The following is a 15,380-nucleotide window of genomic DNA, read 5'->3' on the forward strand; positions in this document are numbered from 1 at the left end:
TTTAACTGCTGCTATGTCATTCCTGCAGTATTTCTGCAGGTGTTTTGGTCACTGCTATTATTTGTAATATATTATATTATTTTTAATCAGCACAAATTATCTGTCCCCATATGATAAAATCCACCACCCCCCCTGATTCTTTTTTACAACTCGAGTACTGGTGGCACCAACTGTCACTTATCAAAGTAACTTTGCATGCAGGTGGTCGGTGGTACGGCCAATCAGAGCCACAAACAAGGGGCCGTATTCAGAGAGATGACAACCAGTCAACAGGACAGGGAATTGTGTAGAAGAATTAATTAAAAAAGCAAATACATACTACCTTACAAAGGAATGTTCTATCGTCTCCTGTTTACTGTGTACATCCATACTTTACACTTCCCAGAAAGTGCCAGAATTATCAGCAGAAAGCCTTCGAGCATGACAGCATTTAAATCAGCTTAGAAAACTGCTAGAAATCGATGTTCCAATGAGGAGAAAGCTCAGGAAACCTCAAGATGATGACAAGAAAAGCATGAGCTCCTGCAGCCAGGCCTCCAGTGGTGCCACGTCAGCCTTGAAGCTGCATCTTATGAGGTTGGAGAAATGGTGGTGGAATGGAATCAAGAGGTTTCTGGAAGGTCGTTTATTTATTTAGTTAGTAGCAGCATTTATTGTGAAACAAGCGGCAGCCAAAATCAAATGTGCGTACACAGTGCAGGCTGAGGACAGACAGAGTAGCAGCACCTTGAACCCCCTACCTGGCCAGTGTTGGTGGATCCATCAATACAGATGTTTCCGGTTCCTCGTGGTCGTCTTTGCCTTGGAGGATTTTGTGTCGGGTCTTTGGAGTCGTCTTGGCTGGACGTCTACTTATGCACTAAACCGTCTGTTTCTAAACTGTTTGTCTAACTGTGGACTGATGGACATCATGTCTCCGGAGATCTTTCTGCGAGATATGGCTCACATCAGCAGATGTTTCTGATAACCATCTTGTGTGATGTCCTGAATTAATCAACCCCACCCACAAACTCTGGCTGTCCAAACCTCTGACCAACAGTATTGTTTCCCTCCTGTTTAATCAGTAAGTTTAATAAAGCTATGAGGGGCTATACTAGCTTGTGTTGTCAGCTCTAGTGAATCGTGTCCGTTATGGTGACTTGGATAAAGAAAAGATAACTTTTTATTCAATTCCAACGGGTTCAATGACTTTTTACTGGTGTGTTGTTTCGTTAGTACACGTGTTTTTACCTGTTCGGACATCACATCCTTTACTGGCAGTCTCCCTCAGGAGTTAGTCATTACGCAGAGTTGAGCCCTCAGTGGTTTACGGTTCCTGCCAGCCGTGAGTGAAGATTATCATCCCGCCTGATGCATTTGCTGTTGTGACTGAACAGGAAATACAAGTCAGGTGAAACATCTATTTAAGGAAAAACAACAAATCATTATCTGCAGGTTCGAGGTGCAGCCTATTATTCAGATGTCAGCCTGAATGTTCAACCTCTAGTGATCTGCAGGACAGTTTTTAGTTTGAGGGAATTACAGTGCTTAGTTTATACTACTAGCACAGCTCCACTGGTCCTGCTGCTCGCAGGATTCCACCGGCTGCAGGTGCACGTTCACCTCCACTTGAAACGTTCCTGAAATCATTAGATTAAAGTCTATGCTCAGTAGCAAATGTGATTCATACCAAAACCCAGGTTTGAACCTTGCTGTAGGTGTTTTTATTCATACAAAGTTGGACATTTTAACATGGCAGTCCATAGAAATGGATCCAGCCCCCGATGGCCAGTTTATGATGCACGTGTGTGTGTGTGTGTGTGTGTGTGTTGGCTTCAACCCCGAGGTTGCAGATACCAGGGGTCCGTTTCACAAAGCAGGTTCAACAAACTCTTGAGTCTAATCCTGAACTCTTAGTTGATCTACTCTGAGATCAGAAACTCTGAGTTTTCGGTTCCAGAACAGCGGATTTGAGGTAATTTACTCAACTCTAAGTAGTTTCACCTGGAGTTAGGCTCGTGCGTGAGGGAAATCAAAAGCCATCATCAGTAGAGCGCTGATACAAGGATTCACCATGGCAACCGGCGACAACAAAAGAGCGACATACTTTTTCTTTTTTTTATTTTAAACTTTATTTATCATTTCAATTTACAAAATCCCTTTGAGGAAACGTTAGTTTGCATCCACAGATCCACATACTTCACGCCGTGTCCTTTTTCACCCGAATGGAATTAGAGATTTTAATGCGCGCATACGGCGAATTTGAACATGTTTTTCGAAAAAAGAGTAACACCGCAGCACAGAATAATATAAAATTAATTTAACAGATCTCCACATCATTCACCTGCAATCCTGTGGAACCCCTTGATGGCTTGGACAGGTTTATGATAATAGGCTTGCCACCCGTCCCTTGAAATACGGAATTGTTCCGTAATTGAGGATTAAAAGTTGCGTTCCGTATTGAACCAATACAGACACATATTATGCCAGGGGTCTCCAACCCTGGTCCTGAGAGACCTATCCAGCATGTTTTACATCTTTCCCTGCTTCAGCACACCATGATACAAGGAGCTGTGTCCGCAACAGAACTGTCCGGACCTTGATGACAAGTCAATGATGACCATTGATTAGAATCAGGTGTGTTCATGCAGGGAGACACCTAAAACATGCTGGATAGGTCTCTCCAGGACCGGAGTTGGAGACCCCTGTATTATGCTCTTATTTATTCATGTAATAATATACAGGTGGAGGTCGGAACATTTGAATATATTGCAAAACTTCATTCGTAGCAAATTCAACTTAAGGTGAAACAAATATTATTTCCCACTACATACAAAGTGAGATATTTCAAGCCTTTATTTGTTATAATTTTGATGATTATGGCTCACAGTTTATGAAAACCCCAAATAAATAAATAAATAAATCTCAAAAAATTTAAATATATTATGAAATCATTAAACAATTCAATCATCAAAATTATAACAAATAAAGGATTAACATATATTGCTTTGCCTGTAATGAGACTATGTGTAATGTACATGTATTACGCGGTCTGATAAAAATCTCCCGACGAATATTTAATTCTCTGCGCATTAATGCTGCACCTTCATCAATTGTGTCTTCATCAAAAGGACATGCCATGTTCGTGACAATGGACTTCTAATATATATACTGACTCTGTTTTTAATGACAGACGGCAGAACTTCGCCAAAACTCGCCTGCTGACTGAATGAATGAGGAAATCAAATGTGCGTGTGGCTCTGAAAGAGGCGGAGACGCAGAAAAACTCCAGGTTTCACAATATAAACCTGGTCCCGACCAGGTTAGGTTCAGAGCGTCTGTTACTACGGTAACTGACCAGGTTAGGTTCAGAGCGTCTGTTACTACGGTAACTGACCGAGAGCTTAAGTTACCTCTCTTTGTGTAACAGGCTAGAGTTACCTCTCTTTCTCTGGTTTGAGTTACCTCCCTTTGTGAAACAGAAAACTCAGAGTTTCCCTCATTTCAGGGTTAACAGACTCCGAGTTTTCACTAAACCTGCTTTGTGAAACGGACCCCAGGGGTGATCATAGACTGTGTTATTACCGGACAGGCCTTGTGTGATGTCATCCGTGGGTTTTTCCAAAGAGTGTTTCTGAAACTTCTTTGAGACTAACCAGCTCCTCAGAACCAGTCATTGTCCACTTATATCAGGGCTAGGCAGGTAGTCGTGCATGTTTTACATGTTTCTCTGCTTCATCACCCCCTGACAAAGGACTGTATCATTAACAGACTAGTACAGACCTGGATGACGAGCTGATAATGACTGTTAATAAGAATCAGGTGTGTTGATGCAGGGAGACATCTAAACATGCAGGACTGCAGCTCTCTGGGACCAGGGTTGTCTATCCTGACTTACAGGACTGTCTCAGAAAATTAGAATATTGTGATTTTCTGTAATGCATTACAAAAACAAAAATGTCATACATTCTGGATTCATTACAAATCAACTGAAATATTGCAAGCCTTTTATTATTGTAATATTGCTGATCATGGTTTACAGCTTAAGAAAACTCAAATATCCTATCTCAAAAAATTAGAATATTCTGGGAATCTTAATCTTAAACTGTAAGCCATAATCAGCAATATTAAAATAATAAAAGGCTTGCAATATTTCAGTTGATTTGTAATGAATCCAGAATGTATGACATTTTTGTTTTTTTAATTGCATAACAGAAAATAAATAACTTTATCACAATATTCTAATTTTCTGAGACAGTCCTGTATATTTACAGTCTATGATTAAGTTTTGGGGTGATTTTTGTTTCATATATTTTATTGATGCAAAAGTAACAAAGGCACTTACACATGCCAGGGCACATTGGTGACAGCAATGAACATGGTTGTATGCACCAGTGGATTTAAATTTACATACCTTTTAAGAAAAAATAATGATAATAACACAGCACGGTGGCTTAGTGGTTAGCACTGTTGCCTCACAGCAAGAAGGTCCCCGGTTTGACTCCCAGGCCCAGCAGGATCTTTCTGTGTGGAGTTTGCATGTTCTCCCTGTGCTTGCGTGGGTTTCCTCCGGGTACTCCGGCTTCCTCCCACAGTCCAAAAACATGCATATTAGGTTAATTGATCATTCTAAATTGCCCGTAGGGGTGAGTGTGGTTGTGCATGGTTTGTTTGTATATATGTGGCCCTGCGATGGACTGGTGACCTGTCCAGGGTGTAACCCCTGCCTCTCACCTGAAAATAGCTGGGATAGACTCCAGCAGACCTCCGTCACCCCGCAAGGGATAAAGCAGGTATGGATAATGGATGGATAACACAATACAACAAAATAGACATAGTCTGTATGAAATAATTAACTGGGCACATAAACATAAGGTTAGACAAAAATAAATAAATAAGTAAAAATTAAAAAAAAAAATGAAATGAAATTATTGAAAGGTTGTTTCTACCTAAATATGATTTGATGTCATTATTGAGCTTCATAATATAAACACTAGAGCTCACAGGATTGCTTTTAACTCTTTTAAAAGGACCATTACAACACAAAATAGGCATTTTCACCTGCCAAAAATTGATTGAAGGCTAAATACAGTTAATGAAAAGTTGTTTCTACCTAAATATGACTTGATCTCATTCTTGAGCTTCATAATCTGAAAATCTGACGTTTTAGCGCTATCGTTCAACGGGCTGCTGTGCGCGCTCCCGCGGCCAGAAATCAGATTCTGGCACGCAATCACTTTTTGGCGACACCGGTCCGGGGGTGATACCGGGGCTGGATCCTCCGCTTCTCTGAACACACGGATTACTCCTCCCGCGCACGCGCCGCGGGAGCTCGTGTTGACCCACTTCCACGGGCCGGAAGTGTCCTGAGACTCGGGTCCTTCCGCTCCCGGGACCTGACAGGACCAGGAACCGGGACCGGGACTATGCCGGGGGACGTGGAGTACAGCCCGCTGGGGGACGGGCCGGGCCCGCGGGACGACTGGCTGAACTCGTGGCTCCGCAGAGCCGCCGTGCTGGCCGCCCACGCCACGGCCGTGGGCTGCACGCTGAGCCTGGCGCTGCTGGCCAGACCCGGGACCAGTGAGTACTGACCGGGGGTGCCGGTGTTCTGCTGAGCCCTGCTACCCGTCCAGAAATGATGCCTAGGGGTTCTGCGCACGCGCACTGTCGACTTTCAAAAAACAATTCTATCACTTTATTTGATATTCATTCAGTCATTCGCCTTTATTTAACCAGGCAGGTCATTAATAACACATTCTTATTTATAATGACGGCCTGGCAGGAGACAAGGACCATTTGGGGGGGGAAAGGAAGTGGTTTAGGGAGTAAAACACAGTAAAATTGTAGCTCTACAAAGGTAGAAAACCATTGGGGAGCATTTTTCGGCAGAACACCGGTGTCGTACCAAAAAGTGATTCCTGTCAGAATGTGATTTCTTGTGGCCGCGGGAGCGCGCACAGCAGCCCGTTGAGCGCATCAGATTTTCAGATTATGAAGCTCAAGAATGAGATCAAATCATATTTAGGTAGAAAAAACCTTTCATTAACTGTATTTGGCCTTCAATCAATTTTTGGCAGGTGAAAATGCCTATTTTGTGTTGTAATGGTCCTTTAAAAGAGTTAAAAGCAACCCTGAGAGCTCTAGTGTTTATATTATGAAGCTCAAGAATGAGATCAAATCATATTTAGGTAGAAACAACCTTTCATTAACTGTATTCGGCCTTCAATCAATTTTTGGCAGGTAAAAAGACCCATTTTCAGAGGAGAAATCAGATTCTGGCAGGCAATCACTTTTTGGCACGACACCAGTGTTCTGCCGATCCTTGCTACCCGTCCAGAAATGATACTTTCTGATTCTGCGCATGCGCACAATCGATTTTCAAAGTTTGATTGCCACAACCATAATTTCTTGCACGATGTAAAATGGATAATAAGGTTTGTTGAGTATTTGATCCTTCAAAATACACTACCCATGACATGAATTGCATTACACATTGTGAACATTATACGATAAAGAGAAAAAAAAACAATTATATCACTTTATTTGATATTCATTCAGTCATTCGCATTTATTTAACCAGGAAGATCATTAAGAACACATTCTTATTTACAATGACGGCCTGGCAAGCGACAAGGACCATTTGGGGAGGAAGGAAGTGGGTTAGGGAGTAAAACACAGTAAAATTGTAGCTCTGCAAAGGTAGAAAACCATTAGATAATATTTTTCTGGCAAAGCAGCAGAAATCGGCAGATCGGGCTTTGATTTGACTCCCAAGTTAAAGAGAACATATCACTGGTTACCAGGGTCTGAGTGTTTTTCTTTCTTTTTTTAGTCAGGGATTTCTAAATTCAATACATTAATGGTGCATTTATTTTGTCTTTACCGCGAATTGTACTATTTTAGACCATTTTTATGTTTGTAAACAACGATGACGTCGCCCGATGCGCGCGCATTTTGGCAACAGAAGTATGGCGGAGACAAACAGCTTGTCAAGCTATGCAAGGAGATTATTAACTAAAGATTGCAAACGTTACCTTAACAAGCTGACTTTTGACAAATAGTGTCCGACTTCCAGATCCGTGTTCTGTTAATCAGTGGGTTGAAGACGTTAGCAAGTGGCCACACATACAGGACTGTCTCAGAAAATTAGAATATTGTGATAAAGTCCTTTTATTTTCTGTAATGCAATTTAAAAAAAAAAAAAAAAAAAAAAAATGTCATACATTCTGGATTCATTACAAATCAACTGAAATATTACAAGCCTTTTATTATTTTAATATTGATGATTATGGCTTACAGTTTAAGATTAAGATTACCAGAATATTCTAATTTTTTGAGGTAGGATATTTGAGTTTTCTTAAGCTGTTAGCCATGATCAGCAATATTAAAATAATAAATAAATAAATATATATATATATATATATATATATATATATATATATGGGGTGTATATATATATGGGATATTGCACGCGGGGCGTGAACCGTCCGACACAAAGCGGAGGACGGTTTGCCTCCAAAGTCCATATATTTATGATAATGTTCACCTCGAAGGGCATTATCCCGCTTATACCACGGTCACTTACCAAAAAACATACATATTAAATCAGTTATTCATGCTTTAATGTGTTTTCAGTTGAAATCATTAGTTTTATAACAAGCCGCTGCTGAGCGGACTATTTAATCTCTCGTCTGCAGCCGTTCTAACCTGGTAAGTTACAAAGTTTTTTAACAAGCCAGATTCAGTTTCCTTGGTAACGGGAGATAGTGATGTTCAACCCTGCACCATCACCTTTGCCTGATGTACGGTCGGACTGGGTCAGCAGTCCGGTTGGTGAAACATCTGGACTGCAGGCAGGACAGTTCAGCACCTGAACTTGTACTATGAAACGTCTAAATGGCCTTGCCCAGTCCATTTATTTAGTTTTCACAGTGTCCGAACATTTTGCAGGTTCTGACATTGCTCATGTTATCATTTCTGTAGATATCTAAAAGAACTGTTGTGTTCCTTCTTCAATCGTTACAACTCCTTACAGGATTAGAGACTCCTCTTGACGTATTTGCCGCTTCTTGTTTTACTCCTGGTTTATCCTTTATCAGCATGTGCCTCATCCTCCACTACGTCAATGCCGCTTTTTTGAATCTTTTATCAACGGCAATGAAACAATATATCAACCTACATCCTGCAAGATGTTAAATTACAACCGCTTCTGATTTTGCCTCTATGCCAGTTCCCCTTCGGTCATAGTTTGTGCTGGAAAACCTGTCCTGCCATGTAACATCTTAGTGCCTATCCCAGATCTCGTTGGGCAAAAGGCAGGGGTTCACCCTGGACAGATCACTGGTCCATCGCAGGTTCACATGTAGACAAATCACCACACACATGCTCACACATTCCTTTTTAAAATCACCAGTTGGCCTAATGCTCCTTTTTGAACTGTGGGAGGAAACCGGAGGACCTGGAGAAAAACCTACCGTATTCAAGCTGGAAATTCTTGGAAGATCGTGGTTTTCAGCTGGGATACCTCGTGAACTATTTGCGTAGTCGCTGACCTTTAGGTACGGCCAAGCATGCAAAGGGACTTGTTTCTGGTCGGTGAATCTCCAGAATCTCTGCCACCAATTCTGTCTTCGTTTTTTCTTAGCCTGGACAGCGTGAAGGAGAGTTGCAGCGGTTTCTCAACATGCGTACTTGTCTGTACTCTTAGAATATTATCAGTTTCAGCTGAAGTTCTGTTTCAACTGGAGTCTGCGTTTAACCGGGTACAGTCAAACCCCCGGTTTAGCCATCTCTTCTCTTTGTACCACCACATCATGTAAAACATCTTTACTTTACGTTATTCTGTGACTCCAGTTCTTAGCTCACTGAGTTGGACGCAGATCAGGTCACGTCATAGTACCAAGTACAACTTATACTGACAGTGGGTACGTAGTGGGTACGTAGTGGGTACGTAGTGGGTAGAGGTGGCTGCCTGACGGCACCAGATCTACCCCCTAACCCATCAAGAGCCAAAGTGCTTCGTGAACCTGAACCCCATGTTGCCCCAGTCTTGGTGCCAGTTTCAATGCCAAATAGATGGAGAGGGTGGGGTTGGGAAGGACATCCAGCTTACAACCTTCACCAAATCACTATGCAGAAGATTATGATCCGCTGTGGAGAAAAGTGGGATAGAATAGGGTTCCACACCTGGAACTACATTTGGAGGTTATACGTTTTTGGGCGATTAAGGGATCTGAAAGGGAAAAAAGCACATCATCAGCATAAAGCGATGGATCACCTTCTCTGAACTCCTTCGATATGAGCTGAAACAGTCAGTGAGGACGAAGTGCAGCTTTGTTTTTCTGAGCGTTACAACATGAAGGTGAATTTGTCTTCCATCTTACTGACACTGAAACAAAAAAAACTAAACAAAAACCTTTTTTAGTTAGAGAAAAAAACATTGAAAATTCAGATTTTGAGCCTTTGAATAATCCGATGAATGTATTAAAGTCTAGTATTTGAACAAGGACCCTCGCTGGAGCTCCAACACCTTCTTCATAATGAAAAGTTAGGTTCATTAGTTTAACTGGGTTCTTCAGTCCGGGTCCTCGAGGGCCACAGCACCTTTGGTTTTAGGTGTTCAACCGAGCGGCTGTTTGTCGTCAAGATCAATAGTGGTCTGTCAAGAATCAATCCTGTTAGAGGAGGGAACATGTAACTCGTGCAGAGCAGTGTTCCTCCAGGACCTGGACAGAAGAACCCCGGGTTAAGCAGCAGAACCTACCAGTATATGATGTTTGTTTTGGACAGTTTTTGGTTTAAGATGCTCACATGTGTTTCTCTTTGTTCCAGGTCTGTTTTCTTGGCATCCAATGTGCATGTCTGTTGCTGTAAGTTTACAGTACACACACGCACGCACACACACCTACCTGGACTAACGTACTATATCTGGCCTTTAAAGAGATACCTCTGTTTTAGTTTTTCTTTCCTTTCAGTTCAATTCAGCTTTATTGATATAGCACCAAATCATACAGTTCTTGTTCCAAATTACTCCAATTATTACAAAGCCAATAAAATAAAAATAATAATCATTGCTCCGCTCGGGAGCGAACAGATTGCATCAGAATTTCTCTTCGGTACAAACCCCTGTCCTGAGCAAGCACCAGGCGACTGTGGAAAGAAAGAAAAAGCACCTCCCTTTGTCAGGAAGAAACCTCTGGCAGAACCATAAGACTGCTCTTTGGTGTTATGGCCCATTTACCCAGTTTTGTGGCCAAGTCACCTCCAGGCCCGTTCGGTGTTCGTCGTCTGAACATCATGATGACTTCAAGACTGTTGATCGCAAGATAGTCTTGTAATCAAGAGTTTTAAATTACTTTTTTAAATGATTATAATTCACATGTAAAGCTTCAGAAGTGGAATAGGAGGAGCATTCTTGTGGGGACATGATCCTGTAAACGTGTGGTTCTGGTGTCGTACTGTTTCAGACTGTTTTCCACTGAGGTCTGCATTATTGATAATGAGGTGTCAAAAGTGTGTGGACGTTATTAATAGTAGACATGTTTCCCCGACATGTCCTTCAGCTGGGGCTCTGATTATATTCACTTTAATACGTTGGTCAACAAAACTAATGAAACATACTGTAAAGGGTTTCTTCCGCTAAATAAAAGAGTTGTTTTTAAGAACTGGACGATCATGTTACCTTCACACCCTCCGGTCTGCGTGTCTCCACCGTCTTTCCGCTGTGAATAATTGATGAGGAAGCAGGGCCTCTAATGACGGTGATGCACGGCTCCTTCGGCTCCTCTGTTTCAGGCCGACCCAGAATCTCTCCGTGGACGTCAGGCTCTCCACGCTGGCGCTGTTCGGCGTAGCGTTTGTGTCCGAGACACAGGAGCGCTGCGGTGATGACGTTCTGTACGAGTGTCACGTTTTCTTCTGACCCCTGAGACGTCCACGACTCCTTTCAGACTGAACTGATCTGCGTTATCGCCCCGCACTCACCCAAAGATAAAATAAAACAATAAATGATTGTTACTTTTACCTTAATTTCTTTGCCGACCATATAACCCCCAAATATTTCATATGTTGCACTTTGCACACTTACGGCCAAATCCACAAAAGGATTGCGCGGCTTTTGCGGCCGCTAAACCGGTACAAATGAGACAAAAAGAGAGCGTCTAATTCACAAAGCACCTGCAAAGGGCGAATTGCTCCACAAACTGCGCTGCCAAGCAAATAGTGGCATTGTGCGCCTGTGCCATTTGCATGCATGTAAATTAGGTAATATTCATACATTCTGCGCAAAATTGCCCCCTTTCTATGCAAATAAGCCTCATTGCAAAAACCGTCTAATTCACAAAGGCCAGGGCTATTTGCCACACGCAAAAATAGTGGAGCAAATACCGTCTTTTCGAAGCGTGTATTAACTGCGCGCAAACTCACTCCTCACTCCCCGTATGTCTCTGTTTCTCTCTCTCTTCAATATCATTCAAGCCTGTGTGATACTGAATGATATTAAGGGTGAAATCTACAGTCAGACATGACTGTACACAGTCAGATCAAGTGGGGTTGTGGACTTATCTCGGATTTAAAAATAAAAATAACAGGACGGAGCTCAGGATTCATCCATACATAAGGGGCTGCTTTATTACAAACAATTCCACCATATAAACATATAAATCTAGAATGTGTGTGTTTAACAGCTGACCTGTAGGTGTGTGTAGCAAAACACAGAACATGAATTACCATTAGATCCTGATCTGATCCCGATCCGGTGTTAATGAAGTTACTGCAAAACTTTATGGGCGTGTTTGCGCCGGCATATCATTAGAGCAAAATCTTTTGTGAATAGGACCTTAAAGCGGGGCAAATTGCGGCGCAATTCACAGCGCTATTTGCGGGCGCAATCTATTCTTTGTGGATTTGGCCCTTAGTGTTTGTCATTGAGGATGTTGAGTGTTGGAGAGTTTCAGGTGTTCTGTTCTGTTCTTCTTGATCATGAGGTGTGCAACAGTAAGGGATCACTGCTGGCACAGTTTTGGTTTTAAACTTCTCCACCGTGTTGCTGAGGTGGGCCAGGACTGGTCCTCTTCTTCCTCAGCCGTGCCCTTGTGGTGTGGTTTGTCAAGCTTGGGTGCCTGAAATCTCAGTGTACTTGTCTGCATTTATGCTGAATGAGCCTTTCCAAGAGCGCTTATAAAGCACCATCACGTTTGGACTTGTTGATAACAGTCTGGATGATCGTCTTCCTCTTTGGGCCCGAGCACACAGTGGCACATTTCTCCCACAAAAGATCTGGACACGGAGGGAAATAAATCTAACGATTGTATTCATTAACACAAGATGGAGAATTAAAGAAGATGAGGTCCTCATATGGATCCCTGTGGGACTCCTCGGCTGTTGCTGCCACATTTCCAGTGCGTGATGGTCCATCCCTTGTTCTTTTTTCTTTCTGAAATTTGTCCAGACTCAACCTTTCATTGGGAACCAATTTGTACCTAATTATCTCACGTCTCTAATGGACTAAGATCCATCCATCCATCCATCCATCCACCCATCCATGACACCTGCTTACTCCTGGTTAGGGTCATGGAGATCAGAATAAAATGGCAATCCTTTTTATATTTTTACTCCTGTGAACTCCTGTGAACTGCTGCTCTCGAAACTAAAGTAAACGTGGATTAAATCAAGAGGAGGATGGATTCACTGGGGACTGAGAGCTACAAATGTGACGTTTCAGCGTTTCTGGCAGCAGGACGCCATATTGAGAGATGAGTGGGCGTATTAGTCAGCCGGCCTGCTCGTCCCCAGGGGCAATCTGAGATGTGGCTCATTTTAGTGGTAAAGATGGTCCGGTGGTGGCTTTAGATCATCTGTGAATACGACTTAAATTTAGTCTCAAGAAGTGGTCCATGGTGCAGACATGAGCTCAGGAGGATGAAGGTGTATGTTTCAATAGGCCTGTTGAAAAAATCGATTTCCCAATTCTAAATCAATACTCATATTAATTCCTAAAAATCGATTCATATGTCTAAAGATCGATTTTTTTTTTCTTTTATTTATTTATGTATATTTTTTTTTTCATCATTACATTACAACTTTTTGTTATTTTTTTGTTTATCCCCAAAAAAGGAATGTTTTGTTGGACACGAGAATAACTGGTGCCATGTTTTTGCCTTTAAATATGTTTAAAGGTATGAAAACATTAAAGTGTTAGGTTATAATTGCATAAATTGTCTATATTTCATTACTTTATATACTGTCTTGGGGTTACATTTGTAAAAAATGCTAAAAACCAAATGCTCAAAAATTAAAAACCAAAATAGACAGAAAATGGAACAAATAAAAACGGAAATGTGGGAAGAAATAAAAGCGATTTCATCCGTCTCTGTTTCCTCCCTGGATCTGTTTGGTAATTCTGACCCACAATGTTTCTGAAAGCAGTTCTATCAGCATTCTGGGAGGTGATTGGTCCTTACAGCATCATTAGCTGCCAATACTTGCTGTTTAATCTCAATATAATACTAGTGGTAATATTTTGCATAACTACAGTCATATAATTCATGCAACAGTTCAAAAACAGTTTTAATAACACTAAACCAAATCAATATCGTAATTGAATCAAATCTTGGGGGGGGTGGTTACTTCACTTTTTAAAAATGGTATATATGTTAATAAGAGCTGTCATTTGTCTATTACCTTTTTACTGTAGAGTGAGCGATAACAACCAAATCAAATTCCATGTCTTGTCTGACCTGACCTGGTCAAATAAACGTGATTCTGATTACTGGTTTGGACTGAGATGACTGTTACCTTCACCGTGCGTCTGCTCTCCCCGCAGTACTGTCTGCTCATGACCGAAGGCATCCTGCTCTTCTCAGCCGAGGGATCTCCGTTCTGCTTCAAGTCCCGCAAAGGTAAAGTGCGTCTGCACTGGTTCTTCCAGACTCTGGTGCTGATCCTGGCGGCCACCGGGCTGGGCTTCATCGTGGGCAGCAGGACCGTGTCGGAGCTGCCCCACCTGGCCAGCTGGCACAGCCTGCTGGGCGCCGCCACGCTGGCCGCCACCGGCCTGCAGGCGGCCTGCGGCGTGGCCGTGGTCTTCCACAAGCAGCTGCGGCTGTCCTTCCCCCCGGCCCGGCTCAAGCTGTACCACGCCACCTGGGGGCTGCTGGTGTACCTGCTGGCCACCGTCACCGTGGTGGCCGCCACCTTCTCCGACTGGTTCCAGGCCACGGTGAAGGGCTGGGCCTGGTGGGCCTTCCTGCTGCTGCCCCTCTACCCCGCCCTGGTGGTCATGAACCAGATCATCAACGCCTACCTGCCCCGCAAGAAGATCAGCAGCTAGGAGGCCGCGGGAGAGAGACGGGAGAACACGAGCCTCTTCTTCAACCACCTCGGGGAAGTTCTCAGGTTAGCAGCTCCACTTCTTCCTTCCTTCTTTTCCCCACTGAGGAACCAAAGATGAAGTGGCCTATCACAGGTCCAGGGAGAGCTTTGAGACGTGTGTGGGGGCCTCTAGTGGAGGGTAGAGGAACTGCAGCCGTGCGATCTGCTGAGAGGACGACGAGCCAGGGAACGTGTCTGATGAAGCTGCTGAGGATGAGCGGATCGCCATGACGACGGTCTGCACAGGTGAAACACTGGACGACGTAGCGAGTGGTTTTGGACACGTGGAAAAGGGGCGGGGCCTTTTTGCACTGAAATCGTTGATTGAATCAAGCATAATTTTGTGTGAACGGCAGCGAGGCTTTTCTACCACAGTTAAATTCACTTCTATTTATTGTATTGTGTGTATGATACATATTTTTGTTTGTGTTGTTTTTTGTGGCAAATATGTTTTAAAATTATTCTCACCAGCAATGTTTTGAAGTGAGTTTTCAAGTAACTTGTCTCCAGAAATGTTGGTTTGGATTGATGTCATCTCAATAAAAACAGAACAGTCAAAAGTAAAGAATTCAAACACAAGATTTGATTTGAAACGGTACAAAATATCAGATTATTGATCAACGATGTTTCAGGATCTGATTTAGACTTTTGAAGGATTCTTGCTTTGAATCTGGCAGCTCTACAGAACTCCCACTTTCTCCTACTCTCACTAAAAAGACAGTTCAGGTGGAGGGTGGACGTCACAGAAGGGTGATGGAGTTGTGGTTCCTCCAGACTCTCATCAACCCGTCCGGAGCAGGAACTCTCCGATGTGACGCAGGGCGGCGGGAAACGCAGACACTTTCCTGGGAGGTTAAGCTCCAGTTTGAAGACTTTTTCATTTAGAGGAATGGAGGAATTTTTGTTGTAACTTATATTCATAAACAATGTCAACATGTATTTGGTTATCAGCACGTAAACTCCTGCACACCCTCTGTCGATTGCGTGGAAAGGTTTTAGCTTTGAAAATTCCTTTTAATTTTACGGTT

At 42.7% G+C, this 15,380-nt stretch overlaps 1 protein-coding gene across 1 annotated transcript; it reads left to right on the forward strand.

Moving 5' to 3' along the window:
- Positions 1–5,215: 5,215 nt before the first annotated feature.
- Positions 5,216–14,718, forward strand: LOC133449542 (probable transmembrane reductase CYB561D1). The gene is made up of 3 exons (XM_061728705.1): positions 5,216–5,562; positions 9,814–9,851; positions 13,805–14,718. The coding sequence occupies exons 1-3, from the start codon at positions 5,406–5,408 to the stop codon at positions 14,309–14,311; spliced, it is 702 nt and encodes a 233-aa protein (XP_061584689.1). The 5' UTR covers positions 5,216–5,405; the 3' UTR covers positions 14,312–14,718.
- Positions 14,719–15,380: the final 662 nt, after the last annotated feature.

The sequence above is a fragment of the Cololabis saira genome, chromosome 8 (genome assembly GCF_033807715.1).
Source record: "Cololabis saira isolate AMF1-May2022 chromosome 8, fColSai1.1, whole genome shotgun sequence".
In the NCBI taxonomy this organism is placed as follows: domain Eukaryota; kingdom Metazoa; phylum Chordata; class Actinopteri; order Beloniformes; family Belonidae; genus Cololabis; species Cololabis saira.